The 27448-nt window shown below is 40.5% G+C and overlaps 1 protein-coding gene across 6 annotated transcripts in view; it reads right to left on the bottom strand.

Moving 5' to 3' along the window:
* EML6 (echinoderm microtubule associated protein like 6) overlaps positions 1-27448 on the bottom strand; it is a 118642-nt gene that overhangs the window by 20633 nt on the left and 70561 nt on the right. For all 6 annotated transcript variants that reach the window (XM_026845303.1, XM_026845305.1, XM_026845304.1 and 3 more), the window contains exons 14-27: positions 27031-27217; positions 26240-26345; positions 22604-22697; positions 19318-19418; positions 17317-17519; positions 15832-15943; positions 15010-15137; positions 13313-13454; positions 11978-12130; positions 11585-11716; positions 9738-9826; positions 8921-9097; positions 8609-8810; positions 8253-8379 (exon numbers count right to left, since the gene is read on the bottom strand). In XM_026845303.1, coding sequence (XP_026701104.1) covers positions 8253-8379; positions 8609-8810; positions 8921-9097; positions 9738-9826; positions 11585-11716; positions 11978-12130; positions 13313-13454; positions 15010-15137; positions 15832-15943; positions 17317-17519; positions 19318-19418; positions 22604-22697; positions 26240-26345; positions 27031-27217 — 1953 coding nt within the window. The remainder of the gene's footprint in view (positions 1-8252; positions 8380-8608; positions 8811-8920; positions 9098-9737; positions 9827-11584; positions 11717-11977; positions 12131-13312; positions 13455-15009; positions 15138-15831; positions 15944-17316; positions 17520-19317; positions 19419-22603; positions 22698-26239; positions 26346-27030; positions 27218-27448) is intronic.

Here is a 27448-nt window from a genome sequence, read left to right as displayed (position 1 = left end):
TAGGTGTTAGTGGTTAGAAGAACGCAAGATCCAAACTGATCTTTGCATCTTGTATTAGTAACATAAACAGAGGTTTTCACACAAGCTCGTTTTACTTCTTATCATATAAATTCTTTGCCAGTTAAAATGGTCCCAGTTCAAAGGTTTGCCCTTTCTGAAATGAAGCACAACTCCTACGTAGCACCCAGCATAGCTTACAGGTGTCCTAGCTTGTCTGGGAGAGCCCTAGCAGTGCCCAAGGGGCCCCGCGGGGTGGGAGCGGGGCCCTGGGAGCTCCCACACTGTGGGACCGCTCCTGCAGCACCTCCCATCGTCACCCTGCTTCTGCACCCCGCAGGCAGAGCAAAGGAGGAGAGGCCAAGTAGAGGAGCAGAAAGGGGAGAGAAAAACAAGGGAGGGTGGATGGGTGGGTGGGGAAGAGAGGAGGACAGACACGGAAAGGGAGAAGAAGAAAAATAAAAAGCTTGGGGAGAGGAGAGAGAAACAACAATCAATTAATCATCTCAATCGAGTGCACCAAGACATTTTAAAACTGTTCCTCAGCCTCATCTCTCCTGTTTTTCCATCCTAAAGTTGTAACTGCTGACAGAGACAGTAAACATTGGGTCCTCCCCAAAAACACCAGACCATGATTTATTTCAAATCCTGCAAGCAAAATCTATCATGTAGCTCCTACATTCCTCCAAGACATCTGCGGAATCATTATTTTCATACATAAATAAATGAAGCAGCAAAAGTGCATATGATAAAGGGCCTTCGTTTACTTTTCTAAGGAAAAACCTTAATATAATCCCCAAGTTTGTCATATGTAAGTTTTTTGTCTTTTGAAATAATTTCTCCGCCCAGTTTGCTTCAGGGCCCAGCACCCTGGAGATGTGGGGATGACCAGTGTAATAGGGATGTTGTATTCACTTGCTGGACTGTGCTGAGCCCAGAGCAGCTGCGATGCAGTAACAGAGGAGGCCCAGCACCTGCTCAGTCACAGGTACCAGTGCTGCACCAAACCTATCTCCCTGCTCTCTCTCATGATGGGGGAGAGCAGGGACACGAATTGCTGGCTCCTCTTGCTTGACAAAAATACAGCTGAGTAAGGTTTTGTATTAATCTGGGGGGAGTAATTCACAAATCGTTGGTTCCTTTCCAGAAAGGTGCTGGTTATTGCAAAGCTTTCCCCTCATACCCCGGGGCACTGCCATCATCAGCTCTCAGCTACATAATCACAATCAGCTCAGGAGACATTCCCGAGATCAAACTCCTCCCAAACTGCACAATGATTTGTTATTTCTAGAGAGATTATGTACTTTGAGTTTTTCAGATTCACCATTCTTAGCATTACAGAAGCAGAGTCCTGCGAGCTCTGGCAAACACAAAGGTTAAAAAGACAGAAATGTTGCTATAATAAGAAGGAAAATAAAACAGCTATCTTCTTGAACAAAAACTGTCTCCTAGGTGTCACATCGTACCTTTAGAGCATATTTCAATTACATAAGCAGGGAAATAACGTTTTAAGCAACAATTCAACTTCTGAACATTACTATTGCAAAAAAGAAACACAGTGAGTTTAAAGTCCTGTCCCTCAAGAAGCAGGTCAGAGCCACAGCTCTTCCCATCTCCTGCTTAAGCTGAAAGCTTGTTTTTCTATTTTTTCTTTTCTTAATTTAAACTCATTTTGTTTAATTCTGGATTTCTACTCACTACACCTAGGAAAACCTGTGAGTTATTAATTTCTCAGACACACAATGAAAATACAACAAGGGGGACACTTCTTAAATCCCCGTTGCATTTTGCAGTGAGGTGGACCAGCAGCTTTTCAGATCTTGCGATTAACTCACTGATTCTACCTTAAATGGCCTTCCAGCTTATAATAATACAGTTCTCAAAATTTAGGCAGTATGTTATCAATCTCAAAGTATTCACAGTGTGCAAATCCCATCAAATGCATAACTTCTGGGGTGTTCATACAGACACACGACACAATTACAAAAGGAAAAGATGTGGGATTTGGTATATTTTCTCCAGGCAATCTTCCCCCTGAAAAGACCACCAGGTATTCCCACATACCTGCCTGAAAGAGAATGGAATACATCCTCTTGGTTCCCTTCTCTATATCTGAACAGACTGCAAGAGGCTACTTCAGCTGTGTCTTTTGCAGAGAACACAAAGCTTTGTGAACTATCTTCAATATAACTTGCTGCCGCCTCACTTAACCCTGTGCCCAGAGACATCAAGACTCCACGTTCTGAAGACCTGAAATGCTGGGGTTTCAACCCCAAGCCCCAAATTAAGGTTGACATCTGGGTGATTCCCACAGCCCTTCACAAAGTGGGGGTGAGTTTGCCTTTAGGCTTCCCTCCAGCGTGCGGCCAGCCTGGCAGGGAGAGCCATTAGGTAAAGGAGCCCCAGGTGTCCCGCATTAAGTAAACAAACATCAGGTGTCCCACTTAGGGATAAAAGCTGGGACCACTTGCAGGAAGGGGCAGTGTCTGTCTGTGGGGTGGATGCACTTTGCAGTTCCCTGTTGGGGAAGGACCTCCTGCCTCCCTGGGACTGGGCTCCAGTCAGGTCTGGCTTTTGTAAATGTGGGCTGTGTAGAGATTCAGTGTGTGGCTTCCTTGGTCTTATGTATTTGTTGACTCAGTTGTCTCCTATCCCTTCTATGGGAGACTGCATTTCACCATTCATTGCACCCGTTGTTGGTCATGCAGTGTTATTGTTGGGGTCAGTGGGATTGATGTTGATTATGTAGAACCTCATTGACTTGTTTGTACCCCCAGTGCTCACCCATGTACTGACCCTTTTGTGTCAAACACAGTCTGGTTATTGGTTCATCTTTATGCTGGCTGTGTCCTTTATGCTAGGCCTGATGACTGGCAAAACAAGACCCCAGATTTACAGAATCACAGACTCATCTAGGTTGGAAAGGACCTTGGAGATCATCTAGTACAACTGTTCACCTAGCACTGACAGTTCCCAACTACAGCATATCCTCAAGCTCTAAATCGACCCGACTCTTCAACCCCTTCCAGGGATGGGGACTCCACCACCTCCCTGGGCAGCCCATTCCAACACCCAACAACCCCTTCTGGAAAGAAATGCTTCCTGACATCTAGTCTAAACTTTCCCTGGCGCAACTTGAGGCCATTCCCTCTTGTTCTGTCTCTTACTACTAGGTTAAAGAGCCTCAAACCCAGCTCTCTGAAACTTCCTTTCAGGTAGTTGTAGCAGGTGATAAGGTCTCCCCTCAGCCTCCTCTTTTCCAGACTAAAAAATCCCAGTTCCCTCAGCTGCTCCTCATATGACATGCGCTCCAGATCCTTGACGAGCTTTGTTGCCCTTCTCTGGACATGCTCGAGTCATTCAATGTCCTTTTTGGAGTGAGGGGCCCAAAACTGAACACAGGAATCGAGGTGTGGCTTCACCAGTGCCAAGTACAGGGGTCAGATCCCTTCCCTGTCCCTGCTGGCCACACTATTGCTGACACAAGCCAGGATGCCATTGGCCTTCTTGGCCACTTGGGCACACTGCTGGCTCCTGTTCAGCCGGCTGTCAATCAACACCCCAGGTCCCTCTCTGACTGGCAGCTCTCCAGCCACTCCTCCCCAAGCCTGTAGCGCTGCTGGGGGTTGTTGTGGCCCAAGGGCAGCCCCTGGCATTTGCCCTGATTGAAACTCCCCCAGTTGGGCTCAGCCCATGGCTCCAGCCTGTCCAGGTCTCTCTGCAGAGCCTCCCTACCCTCGAGCACATCAATACTCCCACCCAACTGGGTGTCAGCTGCAAACTGACTGAGGGTGCACTTGATCCCCTCGCCTAGATCATCAATAAAGATGCTGAACAGGAGTGGCCCCAAGACCAAGCCCTGCGGGAAACCACAAGTGAACGGCCGCCAACTGGATTTAACTCAATTCACCATAACTCTCTGGGCCTGGTCGTCCAGCCAGTTTTTTACCCAGCAAAGTGTGTGATTGTCCAAGGCTCAAGCAGCCATTTTTGCCAGGACAATGTTGTGGGAAACGGTGTCAAAAGCCTTGCTAAAGTCAAGGTAAATTACATCCACAGCCTTTCTCTCATCCAATAAGCAGGTCACCCTGTTGTAGAAGGAGATCAGGTTTGTCAAGCAGGACCTGCCTTTCATAAACCTCTGCTGACTGGGCCTGAGCATCTGGTTGTCTCGCATGTGTTGTGTGATGTTACTCAGGGTGAGCTGCTCCATCAGCTTCCCGGGCACAGAAGTCAAGCTGACAGGCCTGTAATTCCCCAGATGATCCTTCCGACCCTTCTGATAGATGGGCATCACATTGGCCAATTTCCAATCAGTTGGGACCTCCCTGGTCAGCCAGGACTGCTGGGAAATGATAGAAAGTGGCCTGGCGAGCACCCCAGCCAGTTCCTTCAGCACCCTCGGGTGTATCCCATCTGGTCCCATAGACATGTGTGTCTGTGTGATGCAGCAGGTCACTGTCTCCTCTTGGATTGCAGGGGGGTCGGTCTCCCAGTCTCTGTATTCTGGCTGTGGAGGCTGGATTCCCTCAGTACAACTGGTCTTGTTATTAAAGACTGAGGCAAAGAAGGCATTAAGCACCTCAGCCTTCTCCTCATCACTTGTTACCCTGTTTCCTCCTGCACCTAGCAGGGGATGGAGACTCTCCCTGGACTTTCTTTTGCTACTGACATACTTATAGAAACATTTCTTGTGGTCCTTGATTGCAGAGGCCAAATTAATCTCCAGTTGGACTTTAGCCCTCCTGATTTCCACCCTGCATAGCCTCACAGCCTCTCTGTAATCACTATGAGTGTCTAGCCCCTTCCTCCAAAGGCTGTAAACTCTCCTTTTCTCCCTGAGTTGCAGCCAAAGCTCCCTGTTCAGCCAGGGTGGTCTCTGGCACTGGCTTCTCTTAGAGCACCTGGGGACCACCTGCTCCTGAGCCATTAACACTCCCTTCTTTAGAACTTAGGCTTTCCTGAACACTTACAGCTGACTCGTTGTAAACTTTAATTTCATCTGGTTTGACTGACTGTCACTTTGGATGCTTCTAGGTACAAAGATAAGTCATACCAATGCTTTCAGGAAGCTTTTAGGATACAGTCAGACAAACCCTTCATTAGCTGCTGCACTCTTCTATATTCTCAGAAAAGATGAAGTCTGGCACAGCTATGAAGCTTTCCTCAACATTCATATGTCTTATGAAAGATGTCAGCTTCACTCCGAAGCACTCATAACTGGGAGGGTCGAGATTCTGCACAAATTGGCCACAGTTGTACCAATACGCACACAAAACGTGAAGTCTTTGACAACCACAGCAGCCAACACATTAATCTCATTTTACTGCACCCAAACCCCAGTACCTTTCACAGCTGAAGGCCCTCTCCCAGCACAACAGCCCCATAAACTGCAGCTCTGCCTACATTTCACCACAAAATCTGTTGCTAATAGTTTGACTACAAATTCGATTTATAAATAAATATTTGACGAAGAAAGGGAGGTGAATATACCTTTGCCTAACAAGCTATATATGAAGAATATGGGATCTGTTGACAAATTTATCAGAACAGCAAATACCAAAGATGGGATTGAAGTAGCTGTAATTGAAAGAGGACATACAAAAAAAAAAATGTGTAGAATACCTGTGATTTTTCAGCAGAAAAGATGGGAAGGACAGTTACAAGAGTTTATTTTTAAGCTATTTTAAAATGAAGAACCAAACTTGATTAACTGGAGGCAGTAAGAAGAAAAAAGATACGGAGAATGTTAAAACCTTCTCTTTTTTTTCTCTTGAGTCTAGAACTTGGTATGGGATAGACTATTTCTTCAGATAGGGCACAGTAAGCTGTTTCCATGTACAGTCATTATGAAGAGACTATTAGAGAAATCAGAAGCAACCTCAGTGCAGAGGAGGTGTTTACTCATTTAATTAGGCCCACCAGCCACAAACAGAGGGGGTGGTATGGAAACACTGGAGGAGCTCCCAGCATCGGTGTTGCTTTGTCATGTTGGATAGCACAGAGCATGTTTTACCTGCCTTATGGATTACCAGCGTCAGTTTGTCTTCCTACCTCCTGCTTTGTGGGTACTATATGTTTTGTTAAAAAGGTTGAAGAAAGGCAAACTGCCTGTTCATTCCAGGGGGTGCCTTCTGCGCAGCGGGTTCGGCTGAATTCATTTAGGCAGTTTAGGACCGAGAATGTGGCCAGGCTGGAATGTCATGAAGCCAAAGGTGCTCCTCTGAGAAGCAGGGTACTTGCTTCCGAGGCCAAGTTTCAGAGAAAGAAAGCTCCCTAGCGACCCAAAGGGCCTGCCCTGCCTTTCCCTCCTGGACTGAACACAGTGCTGAAAAGCTGCAGAAGAGACCGGTGCTTGCGCTCATATTGTTGGTAATTCACTAGTACAAAACAACTGTAAACCCAGTTTAACCGGTCAATTAAACTCACTCTACAGTCGCTTTTGCATCATCAAAGCGGAATAAAGCAGCTGGAAGATAAAAGGTTTTCTGGTGTAAAACATCTAGCCACTGGCACTTGCTGTTTAGTAACAGTTTAGCAGTATTCACCCAAAGCAAAATATTTTTTTCTTTAACTCCATCTCAAAACATTCACGTGTACTAGATATTATGTAGAAAAATGTAGAAAAAATGGAGGAACAAAGACTTTATATGAGTAAACGAGAAAAAGGAAAGAGATATCCTTATAAGAAGGGGAAAATAAATGGTTATGGGCCAACCTTTTATTGAAAAAAAACCCACTGATCCTCCTGGCTATATATTTTTGTTAAAATGTTGTGATGAAAAAAATAAAATAGGTGCAACATTTTTCTTCTCATCTTTCATACCCACCATTTGTTCTCCTATTCAAATACCAACTGCAAAATTACTAATTATCACCTTCCTGTCCATGATGTTCAGCACAGCTTTGTTTGAGAGCTTTAAAAACATAAGCTAGTTTATGGAATCAAAGGTCTGCTTCGGATGAGATTAGGAAGTATTACTAGCTCCGTTTTGTGCCTTGCAAATCAGGACACCAACGAGATTTAAAACCAAAAAAATCAAAAGTTGCCACTAATTTTCAGTAGTGAAGTACAAGAACCTTAGCCCTTAATCTGTTCAATGTAATTACGTTTGTTCAAAGAAGCGCTTAAGTGATCTCCCCTTGCAGCTGTGAGTGTGCAGTTTTTCTGCCAATTCAGCTGTCCTCCTCCCTGCTGACAGCAGGAAATGAGGTGCTGCACAGAGCGAGCTGCTGCCTCTAAAAACACTCTCCTAGCCAGGCATGGCCAGCAGCTCTGTGACAGGAGCAGGAGCAGCAGGCAGGCAGCTCTCTGGAGTGCTTTCATCGCTGCCAAAACCTGCAGCTGGGCTCCTGCAGGGCACCAGCCCTGCCTCTGCACCCCCTGTACTCCCTGAGCACTAGGGATCCCCTCCTCAAACTACTCTTCCCTGTGGGGAGAGCAATGTGTCATCACGCTACTGGCATTGTTACTACTCATGTGTTCTGGGGAAACTGGGAGGAAACAACGAAGCTTAAATTCTTTTTGTGGGTTGACCCACAGCAGTGGTTTTGGTCAGTGCCCAACCCTGGGCAAAAGCAAGATAACTCCTGATAAAGGAAAGACCACTTACCAAGAGAAATTTTATCACATGAATTCACAGTTGAGTCATCAACTGGATTTGCAGGTGCATATTTACTCTTCCCCTTTCCAAAGGGGAATGTTTTTACTCACCCACCCCCCTAAGTCTGTGTTTCACTGGACCTCACCCTCTATGCTTAGCTCTTACCTGTTTTCTTTACTGTCCTCACCACTACTGTTTCTCCTTTCACCTTATTTTTTTCAGAATAATTCAACCTAAGGCCAACGCGTGCCATGGAAAATTTCAGCTTTAACAGTTAATGACTTGGCACAATTATAAGCAACTGAAAATCCATCAATGAAAACATCACCAAAAAACATAACTGTGAAGTATTTATAAGCTCACCTTGTCACAAAAGCCCTCCTGCAGACATACGTACAGCTACACATACTAATTAGACTGTAACTGCTTATGTGAACAGCAGAAGAGAACACAACACTGTGGTATTTTACTTACATACACAGATTTTTCTCCATCACGTTAACACATTGTGCCCTGTGAATACCATTTGAAATTTTATCTTGTGAGTTTTCAAATTCCTGCTTTATTCTTAAGGACTAAGTTTAGCTGAATGAAAAGAGATCCAAAAGAATGCAATGTACATTTGGAAACGAATGCCTTTGTGTGACATACCTCTCTTCTACTGAAACTTCCTTCAGCTGTTGATGTGGTTTTGTCCCTTCCATTTCTCGGATGCTTACTGCATAGATCTTAGTGGTATAGTCAATTGCTTTTTCTCTTGCAACATCACTATCATAACCTTAGAGAAATAAAACATAAAATAAAACAAACTACCCTTGTTTTATAGGAGAAGAGTAGAAAACAAGATCATCTTCACCAATAAAAGGAAGGAAACAAATCCTAGCAAGCTCTCCCTACGCTGAACTTCAGCACACAAAAGTTTCTTGCCCACTTCAAGATAAACACCTGCGTGAGTCTCTGTGGAATCAAGACTAAGTTAAAGACGTGTTTTATACAATCCTTTTTACCTCCATCTTCTTCTGCATCTGTGTCTGATTCTTCACTATCAACCAGCTTACTCTCCTGAATGCCCAAAAATTCTCTGGTCCAGATCATCAAAGCTGTATCAGCACCACCTACAGTCAGCAGCACAGAATCATTGTGTAACCACCGAACGTTGGTTACCTGGGCGCTGTGACCCACGTACTTCTTGAATTTTGCATGTTGTCCCTGTAGTACAAAGAATTCACGTATTAGCACTCTGACATATTGCCCACAGCGTCTTCCTCAATTCCTTTTCTTGCGGGGTTTCTAACCACAGAAATAAAAACACTTATTACCTTCGCTGGATATGAAAAAAGCTTGACAAAACCAAAATCATCTCCTGTAGCTAACAGCGTTCCGTCTTTTGTAAGACTAGCTGCGTTTACAATGGTGACATCGCTGGGCGTGGGCCAGATTCCTTCACAAGTAGGACCGAGAACACACGTCCAGGTGTCCCACTCAATCTTCTCTATCTGCAATCAAAATGGTCCCAAAAGAACTCATCTTAATACATACCAAATACACACTGCTTTCATGTGTATTTTTCTATGTTTCATACTAACGTTTTGGGGTTTTGCAATTTTAGAAACTGTTCACAGTTTCCAGCCTGTTAATGCAAATGGCATCTCTTCATCAAAAGGCTTAAACCTTTAAAACATTCCCACTTTCCCACAGTAGAGGATGATTTGGATACAAATCTCCTTAAAGATTTCTGAGGTGCTAAACACTGGCAATTTTGTAGAAGAATTATCTGTCACAAATAATCAAGGTCATTAAAAGCCAGGTGATACTGTTTAAAGATGGTTTATAACCTGTATGCACACGGATTACACAGAACATGGGTGATGGTTCAGGAAAGGGGATTGTGGGAAATGACTGCTATTCAACAAACAACAATAAATTGAGATATACAAACAGAAACTTGCAAGTTCTACCGTTTACAAATGCTAGGAAAGACATATGCAGAATTATTAAATAATTCTAATTCTAACTGCTGTAAATATAGTATTTTAAAAGGAAAAAAGATATCCTTTGAAGACAAAATATGCTATTTTTCAACAGTCCAGAAAAATAACTTTCACAGTAAAAAAATCCAGTAAGCATAATTCGTACCTCGGCAATTCTTATAATATGCCTTTTCCCCCTTGGTGCTTCAAAAAATAGTTGTTCTTTGGCACCAGAATTGACTTGCAATAACTTTCCTGGATACGAAATAAGAGTTTATTATGAATCTTATTCATTATTATGAATATTATGAACTCTCTTTTGATTGAGTGAAGAGATTTCTGGGGGTAAACTAAGAAATTATCCTCCAGAGAGTTATTCACAGCAAAAGTCAAACAGATGCTCAGAAGCTCTCTCGTAAGAATCCTATACTCCCGATTCACTGCAGCACTAGCATTTTAAATACCATCCAACATCCTGAAAAAATTACTGTCTTGCAGCAAATCCCTTTCTTCTGATAGGAAGCATTTTGCCTGCGTTGTCATCATCACGATGATGGAAAGTAAAAAAACCACATAAAGACGTAAGCTATTAAGCTTTCATCACAATTTTGCAATAGAGCTCTGCCAAAAGTTAAAAACACTGTAAACTTCTGTCTGTTTTGTGTTGCTTAACTGGCATATATAGTCCAGGTACACACCAAACTGTCTCTGACTATGAAGTTTACCATACCCATACAAATATTATGAAGATACTTCTGTATTCAACTGATAGTATATTAGCAGGTATTTGTGCACCGAGTAGCAAAAAAATGCTTTCAAATCTAGTTTTACCATAGTTCTCACATAAGAAAATTAGAGACATTTTCTGATTTTTCCAAATTGCAACAATTATACTAGCGTAAGAAGTCCTGGGGGGATTTATTATTAACATAAAAGCAGTTCTGCAGTATCTAACCTGCATGACGACCAGGGAAAGCACTCTTTTACCCAACGACACTGGATCAGATGATCGACTGACATCAAGTAGTGCAGTTTCAGCGTTGCTGCATTTTGACTTTGCTATCCTGCCCTTCATGGCATGAGCTAGGTTCAGTCTGTGAGCATCACTGACCACAAGAAGTGCAATAGGACACTAGCACTATCGGGCCTTTCCTACTGCACCTGTATAAACCAGGTTATACAATTTAGTACATTAATCCTTTACGTCTACAAGTTCAGTTGGAGTTTCCAATAAATACCATTAAGGACACAAAGAATTTTCTGTTTTCTTCTACTTCCTATCTCTGCACATAAGACATCCGAGAACTGGCTACTGCAGCTCATAGGGGCAGTAGCAGACACATGGCTGTTGTGAGGTTGCCAAGTGCCAGCAGGCAGAGCAGCAGGGCTGTGAGCAGGGGCAGGGTGGCACCACGGCTCAGAGCTCACCGACAGCACCCAGACCTGGTTCCGGAGGAAGCTCAGCCCCTGCTGCTGTCAGGGAGCTGGCACCAGGGTCTGGGACTAGCACAGCTGGGGAGGTGGGGGCTCACACACACAGGTGCCTCCACACAGAATCATATTGGCTCTGGGAAGGCTTATTTGCACAAGCTAATTATCCATCCTGCTAGACTTAATTAGCTGTGACATTAAGGCTCTCTAACTTCATTGCCACATAACGCTCAGCAAAGAAAAAAGGAAATTGGACATAAAAGGTGGAAAAGTGTGCCACAACTACAAAACTATAAAAAGAACAGGGCAAAGAAAAGCAATATTACGTTTGTAAATAACATTCTGGTCGTATGCTTTCAGCAGTGAAGTACCAGGTACTCTGCTACAGATGCTGCAAGTGAGGATGAATTCCGCCAACAAATGTACCCAGTGATGTACCACTGAACCCATATGGTGCTCGGTGTTGAAAAAATATTTGCATTATTAGTTACAGTTTGTATTAGTAACCATAGGAGAACATTTTACTGACACTCTGTTTTACAGGCACTTTATATCTGTATCTCTGGTGAAACAATGTTTTACCTCTTGAGTCCCAGTCAATGTGTGTGATATAGCTAGATGCACCTTTACAAATGCCAACTCTTTTGCTGGTAAGTACATTGTAAATATCTACAAAATTATCATGGGAAGCCACAGCCAGGTACTTTCCCGATTCTGTAAAGAAGAGACACTGAGGTTATTAAAGGTGTACATGTTATAATTACTATTGTTATGCATTTTTACTACTGCAGTGCATCCAAATGCACCATGTAGGGGTGGGCATCATTACTCTTGGCCATACAGAACTGTAAAATGTTCAAATGCACGGAGCACACATAAAGCCAGTCTACCTTCTGAACATTCAACCTTTCAGCTAGAGGAGAAAAACAGACTCCAAGATAAACACTGCCCTTTCACCTGATCAGCTGATTATACCTTGTGAAAACTTTATATCAGAGATCATTTCCTTTCTGTGGTGAAAAGAGACCATGTCTTCCACAGTGTCAGCGTTTACCACCAGAAAACTCCCATCATTCAGCCCTACAGCCAAGGCTTTCCCATCCGGGGAAAAGGCACAGCATCGTCCACCTACAAAAGGATATGGAAAGAGTATCTTGAGGTTTACAAATCTGGGACTGAGAAAACCATCAACAAACTCCAGCTGAAAGGTGTTTACTTCAAGTTTATACTTTTAAATTAGATTTGTTATTTATAAAAACAAATATGTGATAGGATGGCTATGATTAATATTTTGCTAATATTTTACTCTGTATTGGCTGTCCTTGAGTTGACAATGGTGATTTGATCAGTCTTGGGATGGGTTTAGGTGCTAATGGCACCTTCCAACCACATTCTAAACACACCAATGAAAGAAAGAAAATTTTAAAAACCAACAAAAACATACAGAAAGGATTCCCAGATGGAAAAAAATCAAAGACTCATTATGGGCAGCGTAACTGCATGTCTGTCAGGAATACTACACTTGAAAGATTCTTCATTATATGACTGAATAATGTTTGTTTTCAGGTGGGGCACATTCAAAACAGATGTTCTACACTTCCTCCACTTACTTTTTGCCTCAACATTATTTCTGACCATAATCTGTCATACAGCTATCCTCATCCGTCCCTGAGTTCACCTCTCCAAAACATTTTGACTGTTTTCCCTCAGCCATGCTCTGGACCTGTCACTGAAAATGAAGCAAGTTGAATTCACACCATAAAATTTCCTGAAGGATATCAGTAAATAAGCAAGACAAGAATCATTTCAAGAACTCAGCATTTCAACACAGCCCATTGAATTTTATACAGAGGAGAGGGCAGGGAAACTGTTAGTTTTCAGAGCAGTTGGTATAACATGTGAAGTTCATATGGCCACCGAAAACTGATTGTACTTAACATGCAGATAATTTTAGATTTGTCTTTATAAGAAAACTTCTTTACGTCAGCAACAAATATGCTGGCCTTAAGTATTCTTAGGAAGGAAAATGATTCTGAGGCCAACTCGTTCCTCTTGGAATCAGAGGGAAGAGATTAAAGTTCATTTTATTATTATTCATTACAAAGAATTATAATCCTTTTTCTTTCTACCCTTTTCATTGACCTGACACACGCCAAAGAAAATCTGCTTCATATGCTTCCAGTTTCTTAATGACTGTGTCTTCTTCCTACCTAATTAATGCCTGTGATGTGCACCAAAAGCCAAGATGGAACTGTTACAGAAACAGAATAGTGTCATCACTATCCCAGTGCATGGCCAATTCAGAATCACCTTTTTTCAGCTTCCTCACTGCCAGCATGCGGTGCTGGGATGAAAGTTCCCAGATTCGAAGTGTTTTATCATCACTCACTGTTGCACAGACAGGCAGGAGAGGATGAGCTGCCAAGCCCCAGACTTCTCCTTCCATATGCCCCTAAAGGAAATAATTTAATATAAGAGAAAATAATGCATTTGGTTTTATGTAATAATGTTTTAGCACTTGCCGGGTCTCCTTTCACAAGTCTCGGGCAACAAGGCTTTCAGCATCTCCTCTCAAAAATTTCCAGTATTCAGAGAGACCCAAATGTTGCTCTGTTTCCTCGGATAACCATGCAGCCTTCCCTAGTCTCTTGCACTACTGCTACCTGTAATTCCTGTTCTTCCACTCCTCTCTCTTCCAGACTTAAGCAGGAAATAGTAATGCCCAAAATGTTAATATGGGCTAATCTGTCTTCATGGGTTTTTGATTTTTTAGATACTAGAGAACTTGTTTGCCCAACATACACAGTTAGTTTAATCTTTCCTCAGAAATCAGTTTTCAATCTTTTCAAATCACTCTCCCCGTTTTTCCTAGATTTCCTCCAACCTGTAGTTTACTAGCACTGCATTTCAAGGTTAAATCACTCCTTACTATCCTCAATCTGGATTTCAGTTTGGTAACTGGCATTTTTGCTGAGATGAAGAAACACAATTAAAAGGAAAAGGGGAGGAACTGTCATGACATCTTGTTTACAGCTGATGCTTCTTCTATTTTGGCTCACATCGATGCATGCAAGCATGTAATTTAAGCTGGATGGCAACTATAACCATTCTCTTCATCAAAAAGCTCACAGCAATAAGATAGCTTTAAGGTAATTTTACTATCTCGCAACCTTACTATTCATGTGAAGAGAACTACAGAAGGATAAGCTTGCAAGTCCAAACTAGTTAATGAGTTCAATAATTTATGAAATACAACTTGACACATTTTGGTTAGTAAGGCTGCCGTGTAGGAAATACAAAATGGAAAGACTACTTTATGCAGGCAGAAATAATTGCAAACAAAAATACCACAGAAATAATGTTTTTGTAAAACAAAGTATTAATTTAGTCATTTAAGGAAAACGAAAACTAAAACCTTGACAAATTATAACTCATAAATGATATATACAATTTTCTACGTATAGACTTTAGGGTTGGTCAAGACACTAAACCTAAGCAACATCAAATACCTCAGTGGACATATTTATAAAAACTTTGAAACCAAACTTTGCAAAACACTTTGTCTCACAAAAAGAGGTCCCTGTATGCTTTGCAACATGTGCAATGACAACAGTATGCCACTGCAGAAAGCTGTTATAACTCTAAAACAATTTTTCACAAATTAAAGTGTGGGATCCTTCATAATATGCTATAGTATTTCAGTAAAAGCAAATAAAAGGAACCACAGTGTCAAATAAATTGTGTCATTTTTCATTTTTATGTTGGGTCCTAAACTGTCTAAAAAATGCATAAAGAGTCTCATCAGCCGTTGAACTTAACAGACTGTTTGTTTTACCTTCAGTGAATCTCACAGACATTTACATAAGAAAGCATCAACTTCCACCTGGGCAAGGAAAGCAACAGCGGCCAAGAGGATTAATGAAAACAGAAAGAAAATGTCTGGGAAAGCCTTATCATGTCCTGTGTTTCTACAGGGAATATTTTGATATGGAAGATCCATACAATACCTGAACAAGTAGAGTCATGGGACCGCTTTTATCAATTTCCAGTATCTCCCCATTTTTAGTTCCTACTAGTATATGCCCATGTCCTAGACTGATGGCTCGAATAGAGGGATTGTCTTCTAAAAGTAAACCTAAAGAATACAAAGATATTAATCCTAGGTTTTTATTGTGAAATCAAAAAGAGCCTCATTATCACCTATAGTTCATACAATTTATATATCATCTGTAATTAAGATCTGTTTAAAAAGTGAGACACACTTGCCTGATCAAGCTACTAGATAATCCCTGGATTTTAATTAATAGTTCAAAGGAGGGGAGCTTGTGCTAGAACATATTGTGGAAATCTAAACACCGATATTTTACTGCTTTAACAGAGACAGAATATAGGGGGTTCAGATGCTCCAGCAACGTGGATGTTAATTCTGTGATTATCTGTGAACATCACTTCACAGACTTCCACACTGATGCCTGGGGAAGTAGAATTTAACAGGTCTTCCCACTAGACGAAATGAGGCCAACTGAGGAAGCTAGCTGCTAAACACATCATGGAACACCCAGGTCACAGCACATGCTTGTGACATTTCCTTTGAAAACCATTTCTTCAGTGAAAACAAAGGCAAATGTCAGGGAATAGAGGAGGAAATAGCAGAGCAAACTATAAATGGCAAGGAGTGTGTGAAATACAACTTGTATCAATCAAAACAGAGAATCCCAGCCTGGAGCAGTAAGTAGTATATGACTGTTCCCCTGGCGTTCTGGTAAGATTTGACAGCTATTAGTGCCATTTTACCAGCCTTCATGCATAAAGTCCTTACTAAAGCACACCTTTAGAACTGGCAGATAGTGCTGCTCTTTTAATAGCGTACGTCTTCAGACATCTTTCAAACATATCATCCCAAAGGGCCACGATTCCATCTTTTCCACCAGTCACAAATCCCTGTAGGATCACAGGATGGAAATATACACAATGTCACCACTTAGATGTTACTGTTTAAAAAAGACATATTCAAAGGCAGTATAAATCCTCCCCTGCATTTTATTCTTGTGTTCGATTAAAAATATGGGAGCCTATACCTGTGAAGGGAAAATGTAAGGGGAGAAGATTTAGAGAATTGCTTTTCTGAGGTTACGAAGACCTATAACCATGCAGAGTACCTACTGTTGTACATACTAATGCTGGACCATAACATTTTTTCTGCATGTGGAAATAAACTATGGAAAAAGATGTGCTTCATCCTTAGAAGAGGCAGCAGTTGCTAACAACAGCTTTTCAAGGGATTCCAAACTCAGTGGACCTGACAGATGCTTCAGACCGAGTTCTAATAATGCACAGGGACCAACTCTCTGCTTAATTCCCTTGGTAGATTCTCTTCATCTGTGTCAAGTCAGTGCAAAACAGCATAAACAACTAACAAAAAAAATGTCAGTGAAGAGGATGTTTAGAAGATAAGAACACCAAGATCAAACAGAAAAACTGATGGAAAAGCTATAAACAATCAATTCGGGCCAGAAGGGACCGAGCCACAGGGATCTTAACTGACCTTGATATATAAAACTGATAACAGGCAATATCCTTCTTCTCAAACTAAAACGTTGAAACGATAATCTCAAAAAGGATATTCCATTACCAACATCTTCAAAGTGTCAGTGGATTTCAAATGGCAAAACTTTGCCCCAACCTCATTTATGTGATGTCAATAATATATTTTGCCCTATTTTCTTTTGCAATTTTCTTGATGTAACTGAAGGAAAATACTTTTGGTATCTGGAATAATTACAAAACCTTTGCATGTCTGAAATCTTGCTTGCTTAAGATAAAGTGATAATATTAATAAGACTTTCATGGCTCATGTTTTGGAAACCGATAGTGCCAAAGTATTTTTGGATCAGGTTGAAGAGGCAATGAATGTTACCTGTCACCCTCCTGTGATTTGCAAACATGGAAATGACACGCATGAGCAGAGCGAGAAATAAATCCTGCATATTTAGAGGTCAGAAAGTTACTGGTACAGTAAGGAGCACATATAATGTGGTGCTTACAAATACAACACCTATTAAATAGCAGAACCCATTAATGTTGGTTTCATGATTTTAATTGCACTGACACTCATCCAGCATGACGTGTTTTCTGTTACGGTTTGATTTATTGAAGCACCTTCAACGGTAGTGCAGTGCAGAGCAAGGTATTGCTCAGATACACATGCACCAAGCCTGAGGAACTTCACTGCAAGGCGTGTTAGTTATACGTGTCTAAAATCCAGTCCTGCAACAAAAACAACAGATGAAAGGGTCAGGTGGGAGGATAAATACCTTATCCAGTGCATGCATGGCAAACACAGGGCCGTCATGGGCTTTCACTGTCTTCAGCAACAGAGTATCCTTCCAGATATAAATGTCACCAGTAGCAGCACCAGAGAAAACGAGATCTTCTATGCGCCCATACGAAACACTCATCATCGTTTCCAATTTTCCAGTAGTTCCAAATGTTCCTCGCTTTGACGTAAAGCCCCCACCTGCAATATGAACGAGATGAAGTTGCCCTGTAATTCGGTTTGTCGCCACAGCGCTGTAAAGGGAAATGTCTCGACCCTGCCATCTCTTGTCGTTGCCCAAGACATAGCAGGTAACAGAAATACTGAAAACACACTGCATGAGGGAAAAACAATCTAGTAATGACAGTTCTGAAGTGGTACAGGCTCTATTTTTCAGACTGTTATTTCCAAGCAAACGGTAAATTTTGGTGATGAATTGGGTATGAAGAATTAATACAATGGCTGGCAGAATATTTTTTGCACAGAACAGCCTGCCAAGCTCCTGCTAAGCTTTCTCTCTTCACAGGCGACCACAACTACACATGAGATACTGGAGGTTTGCATGAGTTGTCCTCTGGCAACCTGACAATTTGACAGCAGTTTTGCAGAATAAACGGCAGGATTTGCTCCTCTGTCAGAGAACCAAATTGCCTTACTTTGATCCAGACAGGAAAATGTAGCCATATGCACCCACGAATTGAGTGCTTATGGACAGAAACACACACACAATTACAGTGGTGCCCTGGCTTCAGGTCATCACATATTTCACAGTTAATACCAGACTAAGAGTCCCAATTCCACAGAGCAATTCTTAATTCAAAATATACCATTTTTATTGCAAAGAGACCTATCTTGGAGGAACATATTGCTTAATGCAAATTCCTGTAATAGAATTTGGCAAGCTGCAATGCAAATGTAATTGATTACTACAAAAATAACATCAATATAAAAAACGCAGGGAAAAAAATATTTTTTTTAACCTGAGAGCACCTGAACCACTTGAGCACTGTAAAGTATGGTAGAAGTATAGGAACTTCTTAGAAGTACCTAATTTTGAATTGTCTTGAGTTCTAGTTTTAGCTACCCTTACGCTGCCTACCTCTGGTGAAGTTTACACACAGAAGATGCTGTCTGAAATCATTTTACCAAGTACTCGTGCAGCGTGTATACAATTAAAATTAATGAAGAACAAAAATTCCATTCCTGAAGAAAAAATATCCTCAATCAGAAACCAACTACGCTGTCTTTCTCAGCTTGACAGAACAGTCTAGACTGACTGTTCTGTCTTACCCCATTTTGAAATATTGGAGAACACTTTTTCATTTTTCATTATTTATAAAAGGAAATAAAACTCCTATGTCAAATGAAAAATGTATTACCTTGATATCTTGATTCTTGTGATACCATATGATGATTTTTAGCCTAAGGGATAAAATAAAAATGACTATAACTGAACTTCTACCCAGCATCTGTTTCTTTCTTTATTTTTTGCTTTGCCCAGGCATGTATTTTAAGCTCCATCCTCAAAGCTCTCTTTCCAGCCTGACACCTCGAAACATGTGCTTCCATCTCTGGAAGTCATCTCTGATGACTGACAAACTGCTCTGTCTTCAAACTGAAGGGCTGCTCAAGTGTTACATCAGTAGCTGAAGTGCAAACATGACTGTTTTTAGCAGTGTGCCAGAGGCACCTAAGGTTCTTCGCTACCAGCTGGCAGCTTCCCAGGAAGGGTCATCATCTGCCTAAGTGAATTACAGGACTGTCTGTTTTCTGAGAGCCAAGGATGCCTTCTCAGGAGAAATCCTTAATAGTATGACTTGAGGTAAGGAAATTAATTCCAAAGAGAAAGGAATATTGTGACATTTGCTGATTCAGAGGTAGGTTTTCACCCCTTTCAAAAATTGATTTACAAATAAAACAAATTCTTAAATAAAGAACATGATGTTCCCATGTTAAACACATTCTCAAATAAATCAAATATGAGTATTCAATACAGTACCGGTTTGCTGCCAAAATTTGATGTGCTTCATCCCAACTGTGACTAGTTTGTCTACATGATGTGGATTACACTTCACTACGAATATTTTATCTTTATGTCCCCTGCAATAAAAATTAAAATTAAAAAAGACGGAAAGGGATGACTTAAAATTTCAAACTTAATGACATTTCATCGTATTGGACTAATCAAACATAGTCTTCAACAACGACAATCTAATCACCATGACTGTCCTACTCTTGGTGAAATCCAACAGTATGGTTCTATAACACTATGAGGGTTGGCAGAGCAGTCGCAGAGGTTATGTCTACATTATCTCTACCATCGTTACCCTCCCTAACAAAAAGTAGAGCACCATATCCCTAATCTGCAAGAGTTCAGCCTTGGAAGTCTGACCCACAGGGTTGGCACTATCTATTTGAGCACACACCATATAAGAATTAGACAACAGAAATGTGGTGAATAAAAATTGCCTCCCACTGAATTTCAGTTCAATGAAGTCATAATGAAGAAGCAGGCAGCAAAGGTCAGCGCAATTAAGAGAAGGCAAAAAGGGCAACATAAATATTTATATGGGTAAGAACTCAATAAATATTTAAAATTCTCTGTTCAAGAAAAATGAGGAAGTCTTTAACCTACTGTGCTTCAACAGGATAAATAAATTAACAAATTACAACATTATAATTTAGGAAACAGTTCATTTAACAGCATACATACTGCTCAAATTTAGTTCTCAGGTAACTGAAGTTATTCTCGGTGGAGTATGTCTTTATGGGAATTTGTAATTTAAGTTTTACCATTGCAAAAAACATTCCCAGATGTAAAGTAGTAATTATTTCTATTTCAGTGTTTTATAAAACACCAAAAGCAAAACCCAGTAGCTTTGCACTATGAATTTTCAGGTGGTGTGCTATAACGTCACTTTCATCTCACAAGTTTAGTAGATCTGGAAAGTCACACGGTTCGGATGTGACTTGGTTTCAGTATTTGCTTGCGGTCCTTTACACCTTGGATATTTGAAGTGCACCTTCTTGCAATCCCTCCTCCTCCTGTTCCTCTGCTCTAACCATGCCCAGCCTTTCAGCTCAGGCCCATTATACTGCTGCTTCTGGAAGCGTCTATCACACAGGCAAAAAGTACTGCCCTGAGGCCAAAGTCAAACTAGTTGTGTCCCAGTGCAGGAGTCTCCTTGTCTGCCTGTGTGACAGGAGCAGTAGTACCCACACATGAGATCTGGGCTGCCGATGTTTCCACCCCAATCTCCTGCAACGGTCAGAGCAAACCATGTACAGAAGCCTGTGCAGTTTTTGTGTCCCTGGGACTACTGGCGTTTGCTCTTATAGAATTAAAAAAAAAAAAGAGCATGAAGTTCACTGATTTAGATTGTAAATAAATTTGACAATGCCCCCCTCAGCTCCCTTAGGGATTGCAGCCCACTAATACAGAATGCTGGGATCAAACAGGAGTGGCACTGCATCAGAGTGTAAGGCTTGAGAAGCTGATGAAAGGAGCTCAGATGCATTCTGATCCTGACAGCGTGCGCTGGAATGAAACCTGGCAGAAGGCTGCAGAGCCAAGACAGAGAAACAGGCTGTAAAATTTATCTAATGAGCAATTCAAACAAACAAATAGGAGTATGTTCTCAGCACTGAGACAAGAAAACTGAGAAGTCATGCTGAATTAATCATCCCAAGAATATTAAGCAAAAAGAACATTCACAAAAAAGAAATACAAAATAACTACAAAATGAACATAATGAATGGTTGTACACAGTGAATGTACACTTCATTTCCCAGGTTCATTCCTTTAGATGAATTCTTCTTGTGGGTTATATGGTTGTAAGGAGGTGTCCTTCTATTCTTCTTGTCTGCTAAGGCCACGTGAGGGTCGTATCCAAAATTTGGATATAAATTCTCCTGTCTCGTTTTTTGTCTCTCTTTGTATGTCCTATTGTGCTTACCAGAATGGGGAAATTGCCTTTAGGCACTGCTAAAATATAAACAGTAATTTAAATTAGAACTTTTCAGAAGGTAAACTATAATGCTGTGAGGACCCTCCGTATTTTCAAAATTAGAGATTAGCAATAACAATAGATCCATATAGTATTATACAGTGAAAAGAACCCAAACACTTAATCTTGTATCTCTCACTATGAGCAAGAAGAGACAGGCAGCCATAGAGCCCATCCTTATCTTGTTTTTAAAAGCTGAGTAGGTCTCTGTGGGAATATATAAAGTCATTTCTTCACTCGTGAGTCTGAAGCAGAAACTGTCTGGAGACAGTAAAGCTAGGATTGGAAAGCCAGTGAAAATGTCACGTTCTACAACACAGACACACGGGTGCTTCAAGTCCTACATCTCAAATTTTAAATAGAATTTAAAATCTTGCTGCCTACGAAACTGGATGCCCGAGACAAAGTTATACAGCTGATATAGATTATGGTACACACACACCTGGATCAAAACATTTCCTTATTCAGGGATGGTATACTGCTAACAGATGGTGCTGCCAGGAGAAAATCTTATTCTTTCTTCTGGAACATGTCAGCATATAATAGTGGCAACAGTGCCATACTTGAGGTAAATTATATTTCATGGGCCCTTTTTTGCAGTTACTAATAATTTCTACCAACCAGTTTCAGATCTTACATGATTGCATTCAGCATATGAACTGAACTCCCTGCCTTTTGGTATGCAAGTGCACGCTTGCATCAATTCTAAACAATTCGAGTACCTTGACCTCAGAGGTACATTTGCTTCGCTGGACAGAAACCGGGTGCTCAAACAGTTTGATTCTTCTAACATGTACAACTAGTTGAGTGTAAAGAAAGCGTCTTCACTACAGGGTTATTAGCTAAGATTTCTGTTTGTAATTGCAAGAGCAAATATCTCAGGAAAAGCTGATTCAGAAGGAAGGCAGGAATCAGTAGACCTTGAAAAATCTATTTATATTAGAGGGAACACTTTTTTCTATTTCAAAAAATGATCTGCATATGTACGCTGATGAAATCTGGCATATCTAATGCATAAAGGAAAATATGACATCTTGGATGGCTTCTACCATGACTCAGGAAATAAAACTGGGAGAAAATACTAATTTAACTTGAAAGCCACTGCATGAGCTAGAATATCAATGGAGCTGTCCTAACAGAAAGGCTATGGAACTCCTGAAAGAATAAACTCTAGATCCCAAGGGTTTTAATCTGAATATAATTGCTCTGAAACACCTGTGGATGTTACTACTCAGAAAAATGTAATCGCAGGGCACATTTTTAGAGATGTATTCTTACCTGGTTGTCGCTAGCTTTTCGCCTTTTTTCCAATCCCAAAACACAATGGCATGATTATCATCTAGCCCGACAGATGCCAAACACTTTCCATCAGCTGTACAAAAGCAACAGTTACTGTTAAAGATGCTGATGCTTTGGCTGAAAATATAACAGGCAACAATCACAACAAATACACTGTAACCTGAAATTTGAATGATCTATTATAAATGAAGCAAAAAAAGGAACTAATACTTTGGGAGATTAGAGTTCAGATTCACTAAATGTCTTCAGTTCCTGAAGCAGACTGCCTGCAGAATTAGACAAATGAACTGAGAATGACAGTCAGCCTGCCTAACCTTTTCAGGGGACCAAAGTTGACACCTGCTCAAGTTTTATCCACAAGGAGGATGCACACTGCCGTATTGAGCACTAAAAGGAATACCTGCTGGGTGATGGCCCACCAGACTGGAATCTACAGATTTCACAGAGCACTCTCCTAATCCATGGCATAGCCTTCCTCTTCTTAATTAACTTGAAATATGGCCTCACCTTTATCAGACAGAACAGGTCACAACGAGAGTTTTCTGCCTCATTTTTAATTGGATGATTACAAGAGGGGCTATTCTTTTACCAAAGAGGCATTCTTTTGACTTCATTATCTTCTATTATGTTTGTAAGTCTGGTCTATTCTACTTTTTTTCTATTTGTATGCCTTATCAAACCACTAATCTTTCCCAAAAGCAGACACAATACATTCCTGTGTCTAAGCATAAGGAAGGTAGGTAGGATCAAACAAGACAACGAAAATCAATTTCATAAAGTCCAAGCACTCCAAAATCACATTACATTTTATTTGAGATACTTCTGATCAGATGATGCTTCTCTTCTTATGCTTGAAATGCTGACAAGAATTATCAGTGTATAATGAAATGGGTGGTTAAAAATTAATAGGCAATGTAATGAAAGTATAAATATCATAGAAAATGGTAGGGCTAAAATTAACTGCTGGCTGTCATCTACTGCAGGAAAGACACAGCAGCAGTGATAATGAGAGGTAGAAAAGCAAGAACAGCATATCATACATAATTCAACAGTACCTAGGCATCCTTGCTACTTGTATGAAATAATGACAAACAAGAGCATTGTTAACAAACTTTTAGAGGCAAACTGCCACGAAACATTGAACATTTTAAAAAAACTAAACCATAATTGCTGAAGTATGTAAGAGAACTGAACTTTATAGGTCATAACATTTTTTTTTTTTTTTTTTTTTTTTTTTTTAAACCTGAAGAAACGTTAAAAGCGGAGGAAGTAGAGAACTGGTGAGACGGCCAAAAGACTGAATAAAAGGAACGATTTGAGACGGTTACTTCTTGTAGAAGTTAACAGATGTTAAGGACTCTATTTTTAAGCATATTTGACTTCCAGAATTGAAACAAGTACTACTGGTATAAATTACTCCATTAGAACTACTTCAGAGTTCATGAGGCTGAATAGCTCCTCACAGCTAGACTGGACTTAGGGTATTTAGTGACCAAGTTCTATGAGAAGCAAGTCAAGAAGGAGAAGGGAAATTCCAGAAAGAGGAAAAGAGTTCAGATTTGTATGAAACAGGCCTAGATGAAAGGTGTGTGAGTAGGCAGGAAGGAACAAAGTTGAAAAATTGGACAAGAAACTCAAATTGAGTCTATTAAAAAAAAAAAAAAAGAGGGAGACATATGAGGTTAATGGGAAAGGAAAGGAGATAGTAAGAACCATTCTATAATAGTTTTAGTGAGATAGCTGATACAAAAGGTAAATATGCATTATGTAATACTTTTTATTTAAGAAAGAGGTATATTTGTGTATTTTGAACACAGTAATTATTTTTAGTGGTAACTCAATTCTGTAAGTGGATTGTGGTTGACAAACTTTTATTGGTAAGAATACAATCTAAACTTTATTTACCTGAAACAGGAAGTTTTATGCATTAACATGGGCTATGTACTCTGATTGATACCCAAAATTATAGATGTTAAGTTAGCCACCAGAGGTCACAGCCAAGCACTGCACGAATGCCATTATAAACTTTGAATCACCATGTGGTGAGAAAGGTCTTACAACCATGATCCAGCCCGTTCTCGGCGCTGGTCAACAGCAGGTGCTTCAGAAAGCAGGTACGGGCAGAGAGAACGGGCGGTATAGAGGCAGCCGCCAGATCAAGGACAGCCAAAAAAAAGGTACCTTTGGACTTTGGGGCTTGTTTCTTTAAGCTTCAAGTAGTGTGATTTGAACCTAATTTAGAAAGGTCTATTATGAACACAATGAAAACTCCCTATAGAGTAGAGCCAACGCAGCAGCACTGATCCTGTGGTGAAGCGTGTCCTTGCACAACTGCCTGCTCCTCTCTTGCCAAGAATTCTGACAAAGCCCCTCAGGAAGGCACTAGGGACATTCTCAGGAGCAGGTCCTAATGCAATGCTGTAATGATGCCAGTGGTTGCTGCTTGATAGAAGAGCTTTAATACTTTTGTATATATTTATGTCTGCAGAAAATGCACCAAGCTTATTCTTTGTGCTTTTATCAAGGTACCTGGACTGTAATACATGGAGCACTACTATCTATACAGCAACCTAGTTTTTGATAAAATGTAAACTGCAAGGTAATCTCTAAGTATATCAACATTTGTTCAACTAGGGATCTTAATAAAATTTTCTTAACTTCTATGCACACTAGGTCAATTAGATCCTCTTTAACCATTTTCTCTTCTAGTACCATATCTACTTTCAGAGCTAAGTTACACACCACAGTGGATCAGTAATTCAAATTCCAGCTCTTGGATGAACACCAAGGCTCCTCTTCTGATAATGGAATATGAACCAGTTCCACAGACTTATCTTTGTGGAAGTAAAGCTTCTTTGGTGTAGCCCTGACTCATAAATGTGTTCTATGTCCCAGTGAATTCTTACCACATTTCTAGAGAGGAGAATATGAAAGAAATAATGTCTGAAAAAAAAAATCAGAGTTAAGGACAGTTCAGCTAGAGTAATTTTTCTTTTATTTTACATAGAAAAAGGAAAAACAGATCTGTAAGCACTTAATAAAGACACAAAAGCACCTAAGTCAACACTGTAAGGATTACATTGTTCAGTGCTGAATGCAGGAATTACCCTTTGGTAACTGAGACAATTTAGGTCACACATCTCAGAAAGACAAGTAGGAGAAATAAGCAGACAACTGTTCATCATATTTACTTCTTCTCTAAACTCACTAAAAAATGTGGGCGTTGTTAGCAAATGTGAAGAATTGTATAAGCCTACAGATCACATTTCCGTCTTCTTTATGTACTTCAGGTCACCATTCTGCCATTAATGGCAACCTGAAACTTCAAGTCACCATTAATACAATTAAAGTGTTATACCACCATGTAGGCAGCCACCAGAGTCCTAGCTGCACCACTCGCTATTGTGTATCAGGCATCAAAAAACCCAATTATCGATCAACTGAGCAAAGGCCGATTACTGACTTAACAACACACATTATTTTTATCAAAACCGGCAGCACACTTTCATGTAAAACTTGTATTGGTTGTAAAACTGGCTACCTATTCGAATCAAGTTTTCCACATAAGGATTGCTTTTTAACTAATTGTTTAGATAAATGTAGGTTGTGGCGTACCTGAAAAATCCAGTGCACACACTCCTCTTTGGTGCTGGCCTTTGAGCAATGACAAACATTTCAGTGTCTGTGTGTCCCAAACGTGGATAGCAGCATCTCTTCCAACCTAAACCAGAGGGTTCATTGGAACATCTGCTCACAGCAGCTCACAGCACACCAATATCACTGATTAGCACTATCACATCTTCACAACCCTCCAGAGGTAACTACTTTTCCACTTGCCCTATCTTATCTTTTTCTCTTATAGAGAAATATTTTCTCTTATAGAGAAATATCATCACGTATTCTCTAAAGCACCCGTATTCAGTATAATATTGATTATGCACTTTACCATGATCCATGAATACAATGAATAGATCATATTCAGTACCAGGTATCAGTAGAGTGCCCAACACCAAATAGGCTTTATCTGAGTAAGGCTTTTCAAGGCTACTACAGTACAGAAACACTGAGGCTGACTAATGAAATACCAACCCCTCCCTAGGATGTAGATAAAATACAGCATTTCACTGGTGAAAGCAGAGGTTCAAAGTGAATGTAAGATGTTTTGCAAGGCCACAGGGTAAGACTGGCCATTTTTCTGTTGCACAGAAATGATTTAATAATCACCTCAAATGGTTTCCAGTCCAGCACTCCCCAGCAGTCTGGCAGGGATATAGGAAATACACTCACACATATTAGGGGAAAACACTCTACTGAAGGGCAGAGAACCACATTTTTTTTTCTAATTATATACTACGAAGAGAATTAATTTTCATGTTTTACCAAGACCATCACTTCTAAATACCAACCTGTCCAGTAGCAACATAGTCTTTCACTGGGTGAATGCTTAGGCTGAGGATGTCATCATCATGGCCAAGATACAGCCTCTGAGTGTGCTGCTGCCTGTTATACACGACAGCTACAGCAGCAATATGATAGACCACTTCTCCAGCTTGTGTGTAGAACAAGTTATTTCGACAGTCATACCCTCTATAACTGAAATAAATACAAAACAAGTTACATTCTGTTTCAAAACTATTCTGGTAATTTCTGTAACAAACTGTGCAACTAATTTGTGCATTAACTTGAAAAGAGTACAGCTGCAGCACCAACGCTAGCTCAAGAATATCACAGCACACAGGCAGAGAGAGACTATTCCCACCAGGAACAGGCATTCGTGAATCCTCTCAAGGTTTAACTTTGCGCCTAACTCCTAAATTAGTGCTG

Source organism: Athene cunicularia (assembly GCF_003259725.1).
Source record: "Athene cunicularia isolate RWA chromosome 3 unlocalized genomic scaffold, athCun1 chr3_part1, whole genome shotgun sequence".
Classification (NCBI taxonomy): Eukaryota; Metazoa; Chordata; class Aves; order Strigiformes; family Strigidae; genus Athene; species Athene cunicularia.
Note: the sequence above shows the minus strand (reverse complement) of the source record. Positions and strands in the feature narration are given on the sequence as shown.